At 35.9% G+C, this 22,956-nt stretch overlaps 1 protein-coding gene across 2 annotated transcripts in view; it reads right to left on the reverse strand.

Annotated features, from left to right (window-relative positions):
* The window catches only part of MAEA (macrophage erythroblast attacher, E3 ubiquitin ligase), a 145,026-nt gene that overhangs the window by 55,355 nt on the left and 66,715 nt on the right, over positions 1-22,956 (reverse strand). The window contains exons 4-5 of one of the 2 annotated variants that reach the window (XM_074229973.1): positions 1,960-2,082; positions 1,105-1,218 (exon numbers count right to left, since the gene is read on the reverse strand). In XM_074229973.1, the coding sequence (XP_074086074.1) occupies positions 1,105-1,218; positions 1,960-2,082 (237 nt within the window). The remainder of the gene's footprint in view (positions 1-1,104; positions 1,219-1,959; positions 2,083-22,956) is intronic. The other variant, XM_074229974.1, reaches the window with a different exon arrangement.

Raw genomic sequence — 22,956 nt, forward strand, 5'->3', positions numbered from 1 at the left:
AAAAGTTGTGAGGTTTTCTCATGTTTTAAAGAATGAACAAGAAATTAGCTTAATTTAATTGCAGTCATAATTTTTCTCAAAATCTGTATTTGTCAGTATTTAAATAATTGTTGCCTATTTAAATTATAACAACTTACCTAATCCTTAAATGAACTGACTTCCATATATTTCCAAAATACATATTTAATTTTGAATGCAGAGTCATCATCTATGGCCACATAAAGGTACATTCAAACCTTCTACTTCTAAAATTCTATGATTATAAACATCATGAATAAATTTTACACAAGGTATTTCTTTATCTACGTGATCCTCCTTAGCTCTGCTTTTGTGTTTTTCTACAATTAGTATTCAGTTCCAAAAATCACTGTGTTTCAGATTTAGCTTTCCAGGATCTCAGAGACCATCTAGTCCAATTCTCTCTTTATAGATGGGGAAACTGAGGAGCAGGACTTATCCAAGGTCACAGCACAGTAATCACCAGAGGCAGGATCTGAATACAAGCCCTTGGATTGCAGAGCCAGGCTCTACTCATTTTATCATGCTGATATTTAAGTATCTTATTACATTAAAATTATTCTAAAAGTGCAGTTTAGAATTAGTTCCCTTTCATATTAGGAAATTGTGTAAATTAAAAATAATTATATTTTAGAAGAGGTAGAAATCTGCAAACCAAAAATATAGCTTTAAGTTGATTTCTATGTTGGTTTACAATATCACTCCAGCTTTGAGTACAAATATTTATGCTGGGCATTCATGGAGCTCCTTGGGAATTTAAATGCTCTGCTTGAATGAGAAAGGGCAGAGGTAAATTCTCACAGGCTAAGCTGAAATTTGTCCAAAGCAGTCAAATGAGACTCCCCTTCTCCCAACTTTGCTTTTTCAGAGCTTTGTTTAATAGATGTTAGGGCTTGCAGAAATAACTTAGGGGAAGGGACATTTTCTTTTCTCTTACAGGATTTTATATTATAGATTAGTGATGGAATATGAAAATCTTCTTCAGGTGATCTGCCATTTCTTATTGTTTGTATACATACTAACATGACCCAAGGGTTTCCTTTATTTTTTTTAAAACTGTAGAAGGATGCGATAGTATTTACATACCAATTCTGGTTTTCCTTTTAGGGTTTCCAAAACAAGATCATCATTCTCTCTAGGGGAATCACTGGCCGATTTACTTTTGCGTCCCGTCTTCATTTCGCTCTCGTTTTGACGGCCCTGAGTGACAGAGAATGTCACTCTTTCCTTGTCATAATTGCACTCAGACAATGCTCAGACAATATTTGGGGGAATTAAAGAAGCGCTTAGTTTGAAAAACAAAGAACAAAACCTTTCTGAGGGAGGCAGGGATTTTGGTTAATGTCAGTTAAAAACATTTCTGCAAGCCCTAGAATGACAACATACTTTAAAAAGCAAGTTTAACTATCAGAGTTTAATTGTAAATGACAAATGAATCATGGTTCTTTGTCTATAGCTATTGGTCTTGAGAAAATCTACTTTCACTACTACCAGGTTATAGAATTGGTATTCTTGCTTGATTATTTTATTTATTTTATTTTCTAATATTTAAGATAACTCAAAAAGTCAAAGAAATATGCTATGTATAATTCAAGTTCTCAGAATACCATTTTTCATAGGTGTTTTAAAAGTCTGTCTTATTTACATATCACACAGCATGTTTGCAACATAATAAACATTGCATACAATGCCCTCATGCTCTTAGAAGAAACAATGCTCTTGAGATTTAGTCAAGCTATAGTAAAGGGAGGGATAGGGTTTTCAGTCATTTGATTATCTGCCAAGAAAAATAAAAGGAAAAAAATGAACCAAAAGGATATAAACATATTTGGTCCAATATCGTGACCCTCCTTCTCCAAGTTCAGATGGTATTAGCCACAAGACATAGGAACAAAGAGCATTGTTTTAAGTCAACAGAAAATCCGTAAGAGATCACCATACCTTCATTTTCCTGAGTCTTGATTTATTATCATGACACCAAGCCAAACAAGTCATGGTCTCCTGTCTTTCCAAAGATTCCTCTACTTCTTTGGCTGTCAAGAACATCTCAATGTTTACCAAGTCCTTAAAAGAAAAAAAAAAGGATTCTTATTAAAATAGCAAGAAAAAAAACACACAGAAGTAAGAAAAAAAGCAAGGTGAAATTTAGAACATTACATGGAGTCTCTTAAATTACAAATGGATTCCCTAATAAGCATTCTTCCCTAGGTAGTAAGAAATATCTTTCTTTAGAACGAACCGAATAGTATGCCGAGGAAATTATTTTAAGAGTGGTGAATCTGCTACATTGTTTTAAGATCATGTTCTGACTTCCTTATTTTCTTCATTTCACTGGGGCTAAAAAAAACAGGCAGCACTTAAATATATTCAGTCTTGACAATGAGTTCATTTTTTTTCACTTCATTGTTGTACAATATTCATGATGAAAGGGGCCTTAGATTATCATTTACTTGAACCTTCTCATATACCTCACATTGACCCGGTGAAGTGAGTAGTGCAAGTATGAATTTTATTTGACAGAACGGGAACCTGTAAGGAAAGGGTAAAGTGACTAGTCTATGTGACACAATACAAACTTCTGAGATGCAGGGTAATCCTGTGTTTTTGGACTCAAAACTCAGTACCCTCTCCAATGTACCAGTGATTTCCTTTTGATTTGGTATATTAAGTTCCTAATCCAATAATACATTACTGTAATAATTTCTTTAACCTCTGATTATGAAATTTTACTATGGCCTCAATAGTTCTCTTTTTTATTAAGTGAGATAAGTAATGACTTCCACTTTTGAATAAATCAATCAATAAATAACGTTCAAGGAATACTGATTAATCACCTACTATATACTGTATTTGTCATCGTAGCTACAAAGGAAATAAATGGGAGCCCTTGGTTCAAAGAAATATAGTCATGAAATGCTGGTTTTTAAAAATTTCTCCCTTTGGACAATGAATTATTTTCCCTGGATCCTTTTTTGCCCAAAGGAAAAATAAGGCCAGTAAATGTGAGTCTTGTTTCCATGAGAGAGTTGCATGTGGAAAAGGGTATGGGATGGTTCCTAACAGAGAACTGAGACCTTAGTCTTCCTAACATGGCATTGGATTATGGAAAGAATACAGGATTTTTAATCAGAGGACAGGAACTGAAATCCTTGGTCACCTACTACTTGCCAGACCAGGGGCACAAACAAAAATCTGAGACTTCAATTTCCATATTTGAAAATGAGGGTTAGACTAGTTCTTAAGCTGAAGTTCCTATGATCCAAGTATTGTCCAGTCCCCTTCCAATCTCTGCATTGCCAGGCCTTTCCAAACATCATTTATTCTTCTTTCTACCCACTTCCAATTTAGACATGCTACTAAAGATTATTTAATTTATGAAAATAGTAAAATAGGTAGCTATAGAAAACTTTGAGAGGTGAGACATTAGAGGAGTTGAACTTGGAGGGTACAGAGAAAGATCTGCTTATAGAATAAAAGACTGAGAACATCATTTTTGGCTGAAACTTTTGCTCAGCATTCTTGTCATTATTAAGATGTAGCTTCCTTTGATTTGAATGTCACAGTTTAAAATTCTGGCAGATGTCTGCAATACTTCACATTGCTGGCTAGGCTTCACAAGAAACCCTGTGGTATTCTGCCTATTTGAATAAGCAGAAGATAAGGGGACATGAGAAAATATGAAGGTGTCTTATTTGCAAGTCCAGGGGTGTGATACCAAGCAGGATGACTATGGCTATTGACATGGCTATTGTTATAACTGACTATCCAATTAAACATAGGTATCATGTATTAGGGCCAGGATTCTTAATCTGAGATTTATAAACTAATTTCAAAAAATATTTTAATTTTATATATTTTATTGTATCAATTTAAAAAACATTATTTTGAGAAGAGATTCATAAGCTTCTGAGTGTCAGAGTTGCCATGACACACACAAAAAAGGTCAAGAATGTTTAGTATTAGGGAAAATATATTCATAAAAAATTATTTGCAATATCAACCTGGCTGCTGAATTCTACTGACCAAGATAAAATATGTATTGGCATTACTATAAAGTGGCTGGTCTTGGGACAGGTTGAACTTTTACTGTTATGTGGGGGTTACAATTTTCCCCAATTCTGTACCACTTAAATGCTGTCTTGTATTATTATTTACAAATCCACTGTTCACCTCTTCTCTTGTCATTCATACTACAAAATGCATTATATTTCTACCTATATCCATGCAATTATAAATTCATGTTGTTCTAATTAATGCCCTGTAGTTATAATTCCTATAGCCCAATGGGTAAGCTTTTCCTGCCAAGTTTGGTCTTTTGCTATACCCTTCTCTCCTCTTGTGCTGATCCCACTAGTGCTAGCACTTACTGAAATTGCCTGTCTCAGGCTTCTTCCCACTCCACTCCATCTTCCATTCAGCCAACAAAGTAATTTTCCTAAACTTCAAGTCTAACCAATCTTCAACTCCTTTTCAATACACTCCAGTGGCTTCCTACTTCAGAATCAACTACAAAATACTATTTGGCATTCAATACCCTTTATAACCTAACCTCCTCTCACCCTTCCAATCTTCTTATACTTACTCTCTCCATCATGTGGATACAGTAACAATGGTCTCTTGGCTATTGCACAAAAATCCCCCATTTCCTGGCTTCAGACATTTTCTTGGCTATCCCCCAAGCTTGAAATACTCTCTCAACTCCCTTGCCTTCCTTTAAGTACCAACTAAAATCCTACCATATACAGGAAGCTTCCCCCAACCCCTCTTAATTCAAGTACTTTTCCTTTGTGAATTAGTTCCTATTTATCCTGTATATAATAGGAAGATATGTTCTGGACTTCTCTTACAATGTCCCACTTCTTCATCCACACTCTAGCCAGACTTGGAATTCACATACTGTAAGTATATTCTGCTCCTATGTCCTCTTCTTCTCAACTGGATCAGGTCCTCCCATAAATTCCATTTAAGGAAGACATTCAGGCCAACCATGTCTCATTCCTTTTAAGGCTACACTCTGGACTTTCTCTATCCCCCACACTGATTTCCCCCATTAGGATATAAGCTCCTCCAGGGCAGACACTGTTTTTCTTTTGGTCTTTGTATTCTGTTAACAGTCTGCTGAACTTTCATATTTTCTATAAACACTAGACCCCGAGAAAGTAGGAGGCTCCGATAATGTCAAGGACATAATACATAATACTGGGTTGTTTGCATCCAAGCTGGCCTACTTGTGTATTCTTGAGAGTCAAGACAGGTGTCAGTCAGTCTGCCCTACGCTGAGAAATTGCTTGTGCAGTTTGGACACTTGCAGCTAAGCAGACCATCATATCTTCATAGTTTAGTAGTTCCCAAGAGAAAAGGATGTGGCTTTTGAGTCCTCTTGCTTCTCTTCAGGAGAGGAAATGTCCTTTTCCCACCTTCTTCCCTCTCAGACCAAGTCCCTTCTTTTGTCCTTCTGTGAACTCTCTGCATTCCACATGCAGGTTCACTCCTGAGTTTCACCAAGTTAGGCTTGCCTATTGATAACATCTATTGCCTAGTCCAAAACAAACATTCAATAAATGCTTGCTGACTGACTGAGGGTTACCAGGGGAGGTCAGGAGTTGGGAATCAAAGAGAGTAGAAGCAGGAGGGACCCACCAGTGAAAATACACACAATAGCGAAATGGAATGTCTTGTGCAAAGAAGAGCAAGGAGGCTTGAACCAATGACTGACAGGTGAAGAAGAGTAAGTTATAAGAAAAATGGATTTCAAACAGAAAGTTTTATCTTTGATACTGGAGATGATAGGGAGCTATTGGAATTCACTGAGTGGGGGGGGGGTGACTTAATCAGACCTATGCTTTAGGAAGATAAGATTGATGGTTGGAATGGGGGAGACCAGGTAAGGCTATTTCAAAAATCTAAGAATGTGGTGATGACAGTCAGCACTAAGGTGGTGGCAGTGTCAGAAGAGAGGAGGAGGAGGCAAAGAAGAGAGGTGCTATACAGAAAGATTTGACAATCTGGACAATAAACTGAACTTGGAGTTGAGAGAGCAAGGATTTGAGGGCGATACCTAAGTGGCCTTCCACCATATCTCTTATATGTTTTTATTTCCACTGCCACAAACCTTGTCCAGGACTTTGCCACCTCATTTCCAGATTATTATAATAGTCTCCTGACCTTAAGTCTTGAAGAATACCATGTCATCAGGAAAGTGATGTCATGAAAAGCTAATGAATTGGATTTGAGTGTGTGTGTGTGTGGGGGGGGATGCTGTGCTAAGTCACCAGCCTTACTTTCTCCTCCATGCCCATCTGGATCAGGATGACTAGAAATGGCCCTGGATGTGAGGCAATCAGGGTCACACAGCTAGTAACTGTTGAATATCTGAGGCCAGATTTGTCCTCCAGGCTTTGAGGTCATTGCACCACCTAGCTACCTGGATCTCCTAAGTAGCGTATTTGTCTCTAGTTATTTCCCCTTAAATACATTCTGCATATTATCACCAAATTAATCTTCCTAAAATGCTGCTTTGATCATGTCTTTCCTTCACTGAAAAATGTTCAAGGGCTCCCCAATGATTATAGATTTTTATATATTGTCCCCAACAAGATGGTAAATTCTTTAAAGTGTGACATGGCTTGGCATCTCTCACATCACTAAACACAATCATTTGTATAAAACTGATGTTCAGGGGCAGCTAGGTGATGAAGTGATTAGAGCACCGGCCCTGGAGACAGGAAGTTTGGAGTCCAAATCTGACCTCAGATACTTATTAATTACCTAGCTGTGTGACCTTGGGCAAGTCTCTTAATCCAACTGCCTTGCAAAACCTAAAAAATAAATCAATAAATTTAAAAACCCTGATGTTCAAATAACAACTTGTTGATGATAAAGAATGAAATTTATATATAATGAGGGATCCCTGGATTAGGTTTCAGTATCTGAAAGATCTTGTCTGGCTCTATACTATTTTTATCCATCCATTCAATAAATATTGAATACCTCCTACAATGTTTGAGTAATCTTTGACACAGGATCAAAGGTTTGGAACTGGAAGGACCTGGTCGCTGAATCTACAGCCCCTGTTATACAGATGAATTATTGAAGCCAAGAGAGTTAAGTGACTTGTCTACAGCCACCCTAATAAGTACCACGATCAGGTTTTGAACTCAGATCTTCCAAACTCCAAATCCAGCATTCTACAGTGCTCTGCATTTCCCATACAGCTACTGAAAGATTGTCATGTGCAGGAAGGCCAGATCCTGCAGCAGAACTTCTGACAGAGCTGGATCTGAATCCCTGTCCTCATAATGACCATACCAGGTCATGACCATTCCTCAGTTTCCCATGTCCAACATAATTTAGAGTCTCATTCTTTATTCTTTGAGTACATATCACCTCACAAATTAATTCCCAGAAAACTAAAAGTTACATAAGTTATCCTTATATTTAGATTTATAGTAGGCCTTCAATTGTCTGTAGACCTTACCAGGAAATAAGGTGTCATTACTACTAAACTGCATTTGGGTGACTCACATCCATTTTTTTTCTTGTAACATAAAGCAGACTAGAAGGCGGTTTCCTAGAATGGAAAAATACAATTCTGTAAACAGGAGGCATGACTTTGAGGTCTGCCTCAGACACTTACTATCTGGGTAGATGCTAGAGAGAGTCAATTAAAGTCTCAGAACTTCAATTTCTTCATTAGTGAAATGGGAATAATGATACCTGTGATATTTAACTCACATGATCACGGAGAAATCTTAAAGAACTACAGATATGAGAGTAGCTATTTTTAACTAAGAGTATTATAATGGTTAAGAACCTTCTGATGGGGGCAGGTAGGGGAACACAGTGGATAGAGTATAGGCCCTAGAATAAGGAAGACCCGAGTTCAAATATGGCCACAGATACACAGTTGGCCGAGTTCAAATATGGCCACAGTTGTTGTTGTTATTAATTACTATTATGTATCTGTGGCCATAACAACAACAACCACCTAGCTGTGTGACCTTGGGCAAGTCACTTAACCACATTGCTTTGCAAAAAAAAAAAAGAAAAAAAGAAAAAAAAGAAACTTCTGACAGCATATGACTGGAAACTAATTACCTAGAGTAAACTATTAATTATATGCACAAGAAAGGATTTCTATAGCCCATGAATAAAAAAAAAACCTTTTATTGCCTTTATTCTATTGTATTCACTAAAAAAGGAATCTTATTTTTCTTATCAGCTTGTAGAATCTTAAATTGGAAGGAACTCCATGTGCCATCCATTCCAACCCTTCATTTTACAGAAGATAACAGATGTATATAGCAAAGGTGGGCTTGAATTCCACAGTTTGCATTCTTTTTCCTGGACCCATCAACAGACACTACCTCTTTCAAAAATGTCTTCTTCAAGGGTGAAAGTCAGTACTTTTTATATACTTGCATGGCATTTACTTCCCATTTTCTCTAGAAGGGAAGGTTACCTTACTGAATGTTTCAATATGACAAGTATCTCTGACCCTAAATGAGAGAACTAGCCTTAACCATTGAGAGAAAAGGAAAAGTAAGTTGACTATTTCAGTAATTTGACAGTTAACAGATAAACAAACCCCAGTCGCTTTTCTCTTTACTCTTCAGCACATTTAGAAACTGTCCACCTGGAAGTAGATGGGCACCAGGGCCCAAAAAATGATATAAACAGCCACATCCTATTCACAAATTCCCAGAGAAGAAGCCAGTGAAACAACATTAAAATTCTATTTCCTTGAGTTGACAATACACACTCCACTGGAAGTGGGGAAGCATCCCACAAATTCAACCTAGCATTAGTTTGCCTGGGGGCAAACATTTAACAGAGCTTATATAGCTTCATATGGTAATTCACTGTGAGCTTTCTATATTCAGAGACAACATCAAATTGTGACTGAATATACAACTTTTCAAGACACACAGGAGCAGGTTATTAAAGGATTTCTTCATATACTCAGAAAAGACTCAGAAAGGTGTTTTCAAACTAAGATGAACTGAATACATTTTGAAATGGCATCCTCAGAGATTATTCTGAGCTGCATAAATGTGTCATGCTGTGACAACTCATACTTAGAGGGGGGGGAAAACACTCGGTGGGGAACTGCACAATTCAATGTATTGCAAACACAATAATCCAGTGCTAAGAATGTTTGTATTAACATGAAAATGAACTTGTTCCACCAAATTTAAAGTGCATGTATTTTCTAAAGCAGGGTACTGTAAACCATACAATTGGAATATGCTGAATATGACAGATATTCAGAATAGCTCCAGAAAGAACAAAGATCCTGTCAGGGTAAAAGATGGTATTTTGGCTGTTTAAAGAGAACAGCTGAAAATACCAAGACAATTGGAATCTTAGTTTCTGTTGCCTCAAGTTCTATGTAGAGACTTTTTTTTTCCCTTTGGATAGGAAAAGGGTGGGTTGATGAGTAGTGTTTCAATTTCATTATTATTAATAATGTCCATATAAATGCCATTTTGGTGCCTTGTGATTTACAGACATTATATTCATTTCACCCTAATGTCAACCTGTAAATCAAATATTGTAGACATTATCCCCACTCTGCATATGAGTAAATAGGCTCAGAGAATCTAAGTATTTTGTCCATGGTTGGTCACACAATTAGGGTCAAGGGAAGGATCTGAACATAGATTTTCTGAATCCAATACCAGTCCTCTTTTTATTACACTAGCCTATTATGTTCCCTAATCTCATTCAACATAATTTGTTTAAAAAATTACCATATCAAGTTTCAGGTAAGTAATGTTGAATTGACACTGGTTATGGATATAAGGATTCAAAATACCAGGGATCTATTTCTTTCTAACCTGCTCTGCCATGTTTCACTATTTATGCAAATTCTTCTGGGCAGTTCTTTAAGGATGTTGGAGACCATCCTTTCCTTGGGGAAGAAAGATTTTCTTACAAATAATTCCTATGGACTGCCTTCTCACAAGAAGAAAGGACTCAGTGAAGAAATGGTTTCATCAAGGGCAGACACTGTTAGCTAAAAACATAACCAATCATCACTGCTATTTGCAGCAGGTAAGTAGTTTTTTTTTCCCTTGATGAAAGAAGTTCATTAATATCCAGTTGTCCCAAATTCTTTTCTGGACTACTCAAGTGAAATAGTTTTATTTTCTGATATCACCAAATGATTTGGTTAAATAAAATTCTTATTTACTGGTTTAAAACATGCAAAGTAAATTAATAGGATGATTTAATTTCTACTTTAGGTTGGCTAATTTTTCTATATTTCTATTTTTGGTGTGATAAACACATTAGCTGAAAAGAACTGTAACAATCTCATTATGTATTAATAACAATAAAAAGATGATGGTTTATGGTTGCTGCATTATGGTTTCAAGCTTATTTGATCAAAAAAAATGTCACTTATATATGTATATAATAGTTTAGGAATTTGGATATTATGAATCACTTTTTTTCTTTGGGAATGTATATTTAATAAATGAACATTGAAAATTGTATAAAATTCACTATACAGGAAGTAGAAATTTGTAGAAAAATAAATGAACTGGCTCATGAGGTCTGGTCACCTTTGTAAGAACAATTACATTCCACTGAAAGGATCATCTAAAACCACTGTGCCTTAAACCTCCAATTTGAGCCAGTTGCAGCACAATAGAAAAGAGATTTTTTTGGCCTTATTGGTACAAGGGTATCAAGCAAAAAGAAGGAAAAGCTACTGGTTCATCTCTCCCTGTAGAATTTTTATAGCTAGTAATTAATTAAGCCTGACCACAAAAGGAAGCTCTGTTTCCTTCAAGGAGCATGAGATTACTATTAAGGATTTTAAATTGCCTCACATTTTCTTAGGTCTCAATTAAAGGTATCAAAATACAGATCAAATCCTATTAAATGAAATCCACTAGAAATCTTAGTATTACTAGAGAACCTGAGCAATCTCCTGCATTTGTGTGTTTAATTTTATTAAACTCGGGTGTTCTGAAAGTCAATGAATCCCCCCCAAAAATTAAAAAAAAATTCCACACTCCACATTTGCTGCATGGAAAGGAGAGGAATGGAAAAGAAAACTGAGAAAGAGAATGTAGAAATACTATTAAAAACATTCAGTAAACTTTGTTAAACCATTATTTTTAAAACTGTACAGCTAAGTGCTAAGGAGGAATGAAAGGACACAACCCAGGGGAGAGTTTGCAGTTTGGGTAGGTAAGTTTTTCCCAGGAGGAGTTCACATTCTACAAAATCACAATTATAATATATATAGGATAAGTTGGTGGATAGCGTCTTACAAAATGTAAAGCTACTACCATCTCGGGGATGAAGGATAGATTGGCAGATGCTTTTCAAAGGATAGGTAAGAGTGGGAAAATTGCATTCCAAAAGGGCATGTTCAAGGAGCAGAGTTAGTTCAAATATTGACTAATAAAACTTCCCAGTCACCCAGGCTTGCAGTTTAGGTGTCATCCTTGACTCTTCACTCTCTCTCATCACTCATAATCTATTGCCAAGTTGGGTCAGATTTGTCTTTGTGACATCTCTAATCCATCCTTTTCTGTTCTCTGACTCCTGCTATCAGCCTAGTTCTGGCCCTCATCAGTTCATGCTTGCACTACTACAGCAGCCTTACTGGTCCTTATCTCAAGCCTTTTCCCACTAATCAAGTCACCTCATCCCCACTCAAATTTCGGTGGCTCCCTATCACCTCTAGGATCAAACCTAACATTCAGTCAAAGTGCTTCATCCACAACTTGTATTCACTCATTACTGTTCAGTTCTTACATCTGACCTCAAACCTTTCCCCCATTACATCTTCTTCTATGAGGAGACATTCCATCTCTTGACTCAAGCATTTTCTGTCTATGGATTCCCAAGTGGATTCTCATCTCCTCCTCCTGATTGCCTTTAAGTTCCAGCTAAAATCCCACCTACTTCAAACATTTTGCACATAGCTTGTATGCACAGTTATCTACTTATTGTTTCCTCATTAGATGGTGAATGACTTGAGAGCAGGAACTGTCTTCTACCTTGTGGCATACTGAGAATCACTTATTATTTTTAATGACTGATCAGACTGTCCAGAATGGAGGCACCATTGAAAGAGGATTAAATGACCCTTTGTAACTTGCTTAAAATTAACAAAGCATAATCACATTATCTATAACAGAAATGGCCAGAGTTAACAATAGCAAATACAACTAGTTTTCAAAAGAGGAGAAGAATCTGAAGGGTGGAACTTCAGTAGCTGTTGAGTCCAACTTAAAGTTCAGAAAAGTTACCCCTATAAGAACTCACCAAGTGGTTGTCCAGTGTCTGTCTTAGGCACTCTAGAAGAAAGGGGGCCCACTACCTCTGGGCAGCCCAGTCCCCTGGGCCCAGCCTGTCTGTGACTTCCACCCTACTGTTCTTGATGTTGCTCTCAGGAACACCTTACAATCTGCCTCTCCATCCTCCTCCTCCTCATTAACCACTGTGGTCGTCTTTGAAAGGTCTCATTCTTGTTACTCTACCTGGACCATTATTTTAGGGAGGTACTAGCAATATTTCATTCTTCTCACTCTCCAGATCTCATAATAAAACTTGTGAAATTGTAAAGACATCAAGGTGGCAAGCCTTGGAGTTTGGAAGACCAGAGTTCTAATCATGCCTCAAGGCATTTACTAACTGGGTGGCCATGAGCAGGTTCTTCCACCATTCTCATTCAATTTCTTCATTTATATAACAGAGGTAACAACATTTCCTGACTATCTTAGCTACATTTGGAATGTACAAAAGTTGAATTTTTTAAGATAGGCATTGCAGAAGTTTAATAAGTCTCTAAGACTTTATATTTCTGATAAGAAAAAAGTAGTTTCTGAGCTTCTAATTAAGTTATAAATCTGAATGTATTCACTGAGTATAGAAATGCCAATCTGCCATGTCAAGACCCGCTTTCTCCATAACCTGTTGATTTAGCTTATGTCAATACTATCTGGTATGCTTTGTAATAGCAACAATAAATTTCTTTATTTGAGTCAAAAAAAAAAATCACAAGAGACATCTTGGTAGATGAGAAAGAAATCCTATGTTTGCTTGCAAGATTCACTTTCCAGCCTAAACAGGATTCTTAACAATAAGAGTTTAAAACAAATATAACTTATAAAAGGACCATAATATACAATTATATCATCTATATGAAATCTCATTGGTAGTCTACCTTAGTTTTATGACTCTATCCTTTCTGTATAAATATGCCCCCAAATTTTATATCAGGATTAGCATCTTTAATGATGTCTTTCACCTAAAGGTTTTTCAGTAGGATCTTAGAAAACAAAATGTCACATAAAAACTAACTTTTTGTTATTTCATTTTTAGCTTAAAACAAATAAGGATGACAGTACAAATCATAGAGCATTATTTCCTATTTTCATATGCTAAAAATCTTAAATAATCTGAACTGAAAAATCTAAGACCCTCCCCAAATTCACTAGTACTGATGATCTCTCTCAAAGTCTGCAAAATGATTTCCTTCTTTAATCTTCAGATAAGACTGTCTATCAAAGAACTTCAAAGTTGACAGCCAAAGGAAATGAATGTATTGTAGTTTTGTCTTACTCATTAGACTGAACTCCCTGAACTCCACAAGGGCAGAAACAGTGACTTCTCTAAAACTTTATTTTCAGGACTAACTGAACTCTGGGGGTGCTCTATATACACAGGAGATACTTTGCATATGTCTGCTGAATTCTGAAGTTTCCCACCCCCCTACAAATGCATTTTTAAGAGAAGACTGGGCCAGTATAAATTAAGCCCAATTTTCTAAATTATTGGTGAGGAGTACTTTTTAACTGCAATTATCCCAAGAATCATGAAAGTCTTGTGTCATTTTAGGTCTGATATGCCCGTTAGCACAAGAAATGAGATTTCTAAGGCAGTCAAAGAGGGAAGTCCCTGAGGACTCCAGTTATAAATGATTAGAGTTTATTATTCATCCTAGATAAAAAAGAATTAGGTTGCCCTAGATAATACACAAGAAAATACAATAACCCAAACTACGCATTCTCAGGAAGTGCAAAAGGCTTTATATTTAATGTAGTGCAATTTAATGCAACTTAAGTGAGAAGATTTCTGTGCTTAAAAACTGTATAAAGATGAAAAAACAATACTATTCTGTCCAGAAGGAATTAACAGGCTAACAAAGGAGGTAAACATGTAATTATGATACAAAGCAAAATGTGACAAGGAAAAAGAAGAGACTAAAGAAAAAAATGCTCTAGGAAAATCTGAGGTGAGAAATAACCCTTTATAGAGGGATAGGGGAAAACTTCACAGGAGATACAGCCTAAGTTGAAACTTGAAAGGAAGAGAAGATTTCAGAAGGTAGGTACCATTTGCATTCTTTGCAGGAGAGCAATATATTTTGTAGAAAGAAGCAAGTTATTATGAGCCTAGGAAGGAAAGAACATAGGCTTCTTAAGAGTCAATATAGATTTCACACAATCTTGGGAGAAGTGCCTGCTCCTAATCTTAACTAGAACAGAATTCATTTAGAATTTATTTATTTTTACCTTACACACAATTAAAACTAGTTTGCACCTTCTTCATGCTATATTCATATTAGATTAGAAGTAAATTAAAAAAGGAGAGCAGAACAAGGACAATACAGGCAGAAATACTGAAAATAGTAAGGATTGGGAATTCTCCAGTAGAAAAACAATTTTTTTTTATTTTATTTTTTTTATTTTTTGCAAGGCAATGGGGTTAAGTGGCTTGCCCAAGGCCACACAGCTAGGTCATTATTAAGTGCCTGAGACCAGATTTGAACTCAGGTACTCCTGACTCCAAGGCCAGTGTTCTACCCACTTTGCCACCTAGCCGCCCCCAAAAAACAATTCTAATAGCAGAAATAGGAATTCCAAAGAAATAACCTGAGACTAATTAGTTAAGAAATAAATGGTACTAAATCACCCTGAGGGTTTCAAGTTATAATACCACAGTAAAACATAATAATTGAAGTTTTAACAATTTAATTTTAAAGATCAGGATTCATTATGTTTCACATATTTTATTTAGAAAGGCAGAGGATTGTGCAATACTTTAAATTTTTCTTCATACTAAATTGTTAAAATAAAGTTTTGGTGATTAAAGGTTCTTTTTGCTGAAATGGATAATTTACATGTGGCCTAATAAAGTTCATTCAATGTAGGTCATCAAATAAAAAAGTTGAACATAGAATCAGATAGAAGATAATTTGTTAAAGAGTTAAACAATGGGAGGTAATCTAGATTATTCCCCGCACCTGTGAACATCTACAATTTTTTTCTGCCTTTGAACATGTTTGCCTCTAAAAGAAATATTGTTTTTTAAAAATTATTTTCTCCTGTAAAATTGCTGCTAATTCCCACCAAACCCAAGAGCTGCAAGAAAGAGTACTTGAATTAGGAAGACTGCTTTTCAACACAATTAAGCAATGAGATATGCATTTAAATGATATTGCTAAAAGGCAAATCCATTTTCCATAGTGACTGGATAAGACTAGTAAGAGAAAAATAAAAACATATCAGTAAAGGTCAGTTTTTGAATAGTTCAATAAGGGTGTATTAAACATAATTTAAATGGGAAGTTGGGTAATGCCAAAATAACAATTCAGCAAAACACAGAATAAAAAAAAAAATCTTCAACTGAATTTCAACTGAAAAACCTCCATTAGAAGGCTCAGTGTACCTTTCATTCTCCTCCTCAAGGATCTTTTGACTGGTTCCAGTACCCAACCTTCCATTTCTTTCCTTTTTGTGTCAGGTCCCAGTCTGGAATATACTCTACTTTTCACTTCTACCCCTTATAAGAGATCTCTAGTTTACTTCAGAGCAAATCAAAGATTCTACTTCTACATGAGGCTCTGACTATTGGGCTTCCTTGTTGCTAATGTTTTCTCCAACTGAAATGATTTTATAAAAATTTTATATCACTTCGCATACATTTAACTGTGCTCAACTTATTCCTTTTACCCAATGGGAATTAATTATGTTGCATGAGGGCCAGGGCAGATGTGTTTGTCGCTGAAGCTCTATTCAGTGTCTCTCTCACATAATATTTTGTGCAAAGTAGGTACTTAATATTTGTTGAACTCTACTGTTCCATCAGTGAATGAAAAACTTTCTTCTATTAACTACTGTATTTCCCATGTATAAGACACACCCCTTTTCAAAAAATATGGGGAATAAAAACTGGGAGCATCTTACATTGTGTCTGTAGAATTTTTTACTTGCATTTCCCACTTTTTCCTACTTGTTGTCTTTGCACTCAGTGTTTCGCATTTGTCATTAGTATATTAGGCTACATTCTGCCATGTTTCACCATGTTCTGCCCAGAAATGGCTCAGAAAACATTTTTGTACAGTGTTAAATTCAAGTTCAAAGTGATCCAGTTTGCAAAAGTGAATGGAAATTGTGCTGCTGAATGTCAGTTTGGTCCTCTCCAACTGAGAAAACAATCCCAGATTGGCTACGGGAAGAAGAAACCCTCCTGAAAACACCCGGGAAGAAGGCCATGAGAGGCAAGGCAGCCAAATGGCCTGATTTAGAGAGGGAATTGAAACTATGGATTGAAGTGCAAATTGGAATTCCTATGTCCACAAAGATGGTTCAGCAGGAGGCAAGAAGGATTACTGATGAAAAAGAAGTTACTGATTTCAAAGGAGGACACAACATGTTTCAGGTCCATGAAACAGAATGGACTAACATGTGACCATGCACCAGACATGTCCAAAAGATGCCTGAAAGTTATGAGCAGAAGAAGGTCCTTGAATTTCATTATGAATAAAACTTGAGTTTAATAATTTTATGAAATACATTGGGGTTTTTTTTCAAATTTTGGGTCCAAAAATTAAGTGCATCTTATACATGGGGAAATATAGTATATGCTAATAAGATTGAGACTCTGAAGGAGAAGGATAAATACAAAAATAGAAAATATTCCAATTAAGAAAGAAATGGAGCTCTTAGACAACCTTAATCTCTGGGCTATCAAGTAAGAAATAAATGAACAATCAATGGTAAAAAAAGCCATGGTGCAGATGGAAGTACAAGTGAATTTCATAAAATGTTGAGGAAACAATTACTATTTGGGCCACCTAATTGCCCTCAACAGAAAACGAAGGCATGCTATTATTTATTCTTTTTAGGATTTTTTTTTTTTGCAAGGCAATGGGGTTAAGTGGCTTGCCCAAGGCCACACAGCTAGGTAATTATTAAGTGTCTGAGGCCGGATCTGAACTCAGGTACTCCTGACTCCAGGACCAGTGCTCTATCTACTACTGCACCACCTAGCCGCCCCACTGTTATGTTATTTTGAGAAGGGCATAAAGCAGAGACTTACAGATCTATTTCATCAATAAAGATGAATACATTTAAAAACTTGCATAAAGAAAGGAAATGTAATGCTAAATATAGGTAACAATTTGGGTCAAAATCTACAAACAATATGAACAGGGATGAAAACTTAATTAGTTTTTAATATGCTTTGCTTAATACAAATTTTAAAACAATAATATAAGAGAACCAACTGTTTTTTAAAGAAATTAAGGTAACACTGAATACTTGGAACACAATGGACATTTATACCTATGATCTTTAGTTAATTATTGATATTCACCAACATTTCTATATAGTACTAACAGAAACCAACAAGTGAAAATCTATAAAAAATAACTCTAGGATATGTAAAATATACCTTCATTATATATAGAAATAAATGAAAATAACTACAAAACTGTCTAGAAATAAAGAAAAACCTAAAAAGTTGGAAAGACATTGCTTGTTGGTGGAACCACAGCAATATAATAATACAAAAGATAATACCATTTAAAACAATGTACAGGTTTAAAAAATAAAATATAGGTGGAAAACTCATTATTAAATAAAAACTGTAGAAAAATTGAAAAATATTTTGTCAGGAAGCAGGTTTAAATAACATTTCATATTATAAACCCAATCAACGTTGCAAAAGATGTGATCCAAAAGTAAAAGATTCCATCATAAAATGTCAGAAGTTAATGGAAAAAGTTATCCCTTTTCATAACTAGAGCTATGGGGAATAATGTAAAACCCCATAAAGGATAGAGGAAATTACAAATACACAACACAAAACCTCAAGTATGCTTTTATACAAACAGAATAAATGTGATCAGCTTGGGAAAAAAAACTTCAAATCAATCTCCAATAAAATTCCATTTAAAATCTGTCAGTTCCTTATAAGACCAAGGAATCATTCCCCAGTAGGTGAGTGGTCAAAGGATAAACAGTTTTCAAAAGAAAAAATGCAAACTATCAACAGTCATGTGAAGAAATGTCAACTAAAAACAAACGAAGTTTGATTTTTATGAATTTTATGGATGTGAGCTAAGGAAATAGTTAATGTTCAAAATGTGTCTTGTAAAGACCACAATGTTGGTGAAGCATTGAAATTGTCTGATCATTTTTAGAAAAGTCATCAAACTATACAACACTTGGAATAAGCATAAATCCAAAGGAGATCAGAGGAAGAAAGAAATTTTGGTCTAGTTGACAACAAAATGTTCAGGGCAATGCTTTTGGTAGTAGTCAAAAAAAATCACAAAAAACATCCATTAAATATCTATTCTGTTATCTATCAGTTCTTGTCCTAAGTATTGGGGATACAAAGATAAAAAGGAAAAAGTTCCAGTCCACAAGGAGTTTACATTCTAATGGGGGAAAACAGAAGATGTATGATATACAAAATAAACATAAATCAGGAATAAAGTCATCTTGGAGAATATGTAAGCAGCTGGGGAGCCTGCAAAAGTTTCAAGTAGATACAGACAAGGAAACTAAGGTCTGCAAAGTGAGGCAGTGAGAAGGGAAGAAGGAGCACGTTTCAAGGGAGAGAACAGAATAGAATATTACTTACCATAAGAAATGATGAAAGGCACCATGGCCTAGTGGCTCGAGAAGAGGCCAAGGAAGTCAGGATTACTTGAGTGTGACATACACTGACAAATCACCATCTCTAGGGCATCAGGCAATTTGTAGAGGGTGTTTCTTACTTCACTGAGTGGACCCTAGATTGATGAAATCAGAGTCTGGATTCCCCTTCCTTCTCCTCCTCATCCTCCATCCCCCTCCCCCCAATAAAGACATAAAAAAATTATATAGGAATGGTGAAAATCTTGTTTGAATTGATGTAGGATAAAGTGATCAGGGTTGCTGAGAACAGAACTGGAGATGAATGAACTCATTGAATGCAATGATCAATTCTGGTTCCAAGAGAGAGCTGAAATAAGCTTCTCTCTTCTTGGTAGGTAATAAAACTCTGGAAGGCACAGTGGTAAGGGCTATGTGACTGCTGGCACAGTTGGTTTTGTTGAATTTTTTGGACAGTATAAATGAGTACTATGTGTATGGAGGGATGTGCTAAGAAAAGACTGGGTATGAAAAAAATAAAAAGCTTCAATAAATCTTCAAAAGTCAATAAGAGGAAAATACAAAATAAATGAAATGGCAGTGCTATATGAATTATCGGATCACCTCCATCTCTGATGCCTTCCAATGATAAACAACAAAACACTAGGAACCAGTGTTTGTCAACGCAAAAGGCAGACAAGACAAGATTGAGTGAGCCAGAGAGGTACTGCTACAAGGACAATATGTTCCTGCTACTCTCCTTGAGGAATATCAAAGATTTGTGGAACTGGGGGGGGGGGGCTATATTAAAAAGCTTTATAAATATTTCTTTGAACGTTAAGTAAATATATTTATTCTGTACCAACAAAGTAGGCATGACATTTTTAAAAATGCCAAATAAAAAGGATCATATTCATGAGTTGGAAATACTGATTAAAAGAAGCAAAGCAAGAGATGTATTAAAATGTAAAATATGTGAATATAGAAATTTTGAATTAAGACATTTCAGTGGCTCATTATATCAAGGGATCTAAAGATCACATCCTGAAAGATTAACAACCAGATGTTTAAAAAGAACCTGGTTATAGGCTTTCTGAAATATTGAAAACAAAACAAAAAAAAATATGCCTGGGATTGGAAAAGTTCTCAATAGGCATGTTTTTATTGATGAAAGATAAATGTCCTGGACTCCTTTGTCTGTGATTTACTCTTTACATATATTTAGGACTGAAAAAAAGTATTGATATTGACCAATTAAACAACATTACAAGCATCAATGATTAAGTGTCTGCTATATATAAAAGTATTTAATAACAGGGTCAAGTCTTAATTTGCTGTAATGAGGGTTGGGAATACAGGGATCACAGGATTTGGAGTTGGAAGGCACCACACAGAGCATTCATATTTAGAAGCACCCAGAAAATCATAGATCAAGGGTTGGAAGGTACCTCACAGACAAACCAGACCAACTCCCTTATTTTACAGATGAGGAAACTGGGGCCCAAGAAAGTTTAATTAATAACTGCTACTTACACCATTTAATTTACCTTGCAAAAAGATTTGACTAGCATGTCAAAAGTAAAATAAATCTGTAGTCTTAACTATTGACTACAGTTCCTTTTTTAAACATTCAGAAAGGAATGAGTTAGGCAATTGTAATTCATTGGCTAATGACATTTTACTCTAAATCAGATTATTCCTGTTAATCACTACATTTTAAACAAGGTGATAGTAGGCAGAGTAACTCAGTCTTACAGAGCTCTGTAGGCTTGTTCTCTGATTTAAGATCAATCAGCCACTGTATGGCTCTGTAGACTAACAATATTTTGTGGCCTACATTTGTCTACATTTGTATCTATATTTGTCAACCTCTGCAAGCAGTAAAACAGATTAGTGAGCTTTAATACTGTAGGATCAGTATTTCCTCTACCCTAATGCTACTGTTCAGTTCTTTGATTGAGATATTTTAACTTAATGCAACTAAATTTTTTGAATGTTTTATCTACAAAAAAAGGAAAGGAACCTGAAATGCAATGAACTGGGTCTCAGACATCTACAAATGTGGTACCATTTTGATGCCAGTAAATTTTTACATTTAATACAGATAATTATTGTGATTAAAAAATAATAACTAATTACTGTAAAGAAAAATAGGAGCTATTTATAGAGATCTTGGCAAACCTCAAAGTACTAAAAACTGTTAGTGGTACTGCAGTGAGGATTCAGTTGGAGGAGGAGTCCATGTATTTTTTAGTGTACCAAGATAGCATTGCTAGGTGACTTCTTTTAGCTCTAATTCTGCAATACTTGAACAGACTTGGGAAGGTGGAAGAATTCAGGACTAGGACTTACAAGGGAAGAGAAGAAATAGGATCAGGGATTAAAAATTAGGGAGTGCGTGACAGTGGAGTTGATTTGGTAAATTATACTGGTAAGGAAGTAGAGTGAAAATAAAATAGGGAGGGGGCGGCTAGGTGGCTCAATGGATAGAGCACTGGCCTTGGAGTCATGAGTACCTGAGTTCAAATCTGGCCTCAGACACAATAATTATCTAGCCGTGTGGCCTTGGGCAAGCCACTTTACCCTATTGCCTTGCAAAAAAACCCAACAAAAACTAATAAATAAATAAAATAGGGGTAATGGTCTAATAAAATGGCTTGGGAGAAGCCCTGTTGGCTGTAGATACTAAATTAAACTTTAGGTTAAGTGACTTGCTCATAGCTATTATGTGGTAGAAATGGAACCTGAACACATTTGAGCTATTAACTATTAACTAGGACTAACTATTTGATTTAGTCACCAAGTCAAATAAATTCTTCAAAATTGTCTGGCCTTGTTCTTTCCTCTCTATTCCCACTACCAAGCATCATAATACAGGTTTGGCTGCCCTTTATCAGGCCAAATACAAAGTTCACCTTCTTTGCATTACTGACTAAATCTATACATTTCTTTGCAAACACTATCATATCTGGTACCACACCTCAGATTGTCAGTGAATTCCTGAGAAAAGGCATCTTGAAAAACAAAAGATTCTGTAGCAGAAGACTACCAAAATATGGATAACTAAGTTGTAAATAATAAAAACATATTCCTAGATTTCAAAATTTTCCAGGAAATCTCCAGGTACTAAGCTAAAATCTCAAATATATTATTGTACTGTAGAGTTTGACATTACACACATTGACCCCCACTACACGCAAAATCCTGTATTAAGTACCGAGAAGGAAAATAAGCAGTCACTGTGCTCCCTGCTCTTCAGTTGATCATCTAATTAAGGAGGCATGAAAATATAAGAAATGCCTAAAGGTTTTAAGTAAGATGTAGCTGATATGGCTAGAAACTCCAAGGATCCTGACATCTTCTGTTCATCATCTTGCCCCCATTCAACATATCCTTCCCAGCTGTCAATGATGACCTGTAGTCTGCTCATGTTACTTCTTTGCTTACAAATCTGTAGCATCTTCCTAAATTTATTTTTTTTTAGGTCTGAGCCTATGACTACTTGGGTGCTAGGGGAACTGTGGTGAGAAAAGTCTCCCCCACCAAAGTAGATGAATAAATATTCTGCATTTTCTAGAATTAGAACTGTCCGGAATACTCAGAGGTTAAAAGGTTCACCTAGGGTCCTTCAAAAGCAACATGTACTACAGGGTAAGGAGTTGGAGGGAGTTTGGAACTAGGTCTTCCTAACTCAAGAGGCCAAAGCCAATTCATGATTCATTTTGCTACACTGGTTCCTTACTTTCTTTTTTTTTTAAATTTTTTCCCCCAAGGCAATGGGTTTAAGTGGCTTGCCCAAGGCCACACGGCTAGGTGATCGATCATTAAGTGTCTGAGGTGGGATTTGAACCCAGGTACTCCTGACTCCAAGGCCAGTGCTCTATTCACTGTGCCACCTAGCCACCCCCCTTATTTTCTATAGAATAAAATCCAAACTTATTTGCTGGGCATATAAGGTTTTCTACAATCTGATTTCAACATGACTTTCCAGGCTTACCTTCTTACTCCCCTCCACATACTATACTGCATCTAAACTGGAGGACCT

This window comes from Macrotis lagotis, chromosome 3, assembly GCF_037893015.1.
Source record: "Macrotis lagotis isolate mMagLag1 chromosome 3, bilby.v1.9.chrom.fasta, whole genome shotgun sequence".
NCBI lineage: Eukaryota > Metazoa > Chordata > Mammalia > Peramelemorphia > Peramelidae > Macrotis > Macrotis lagotis.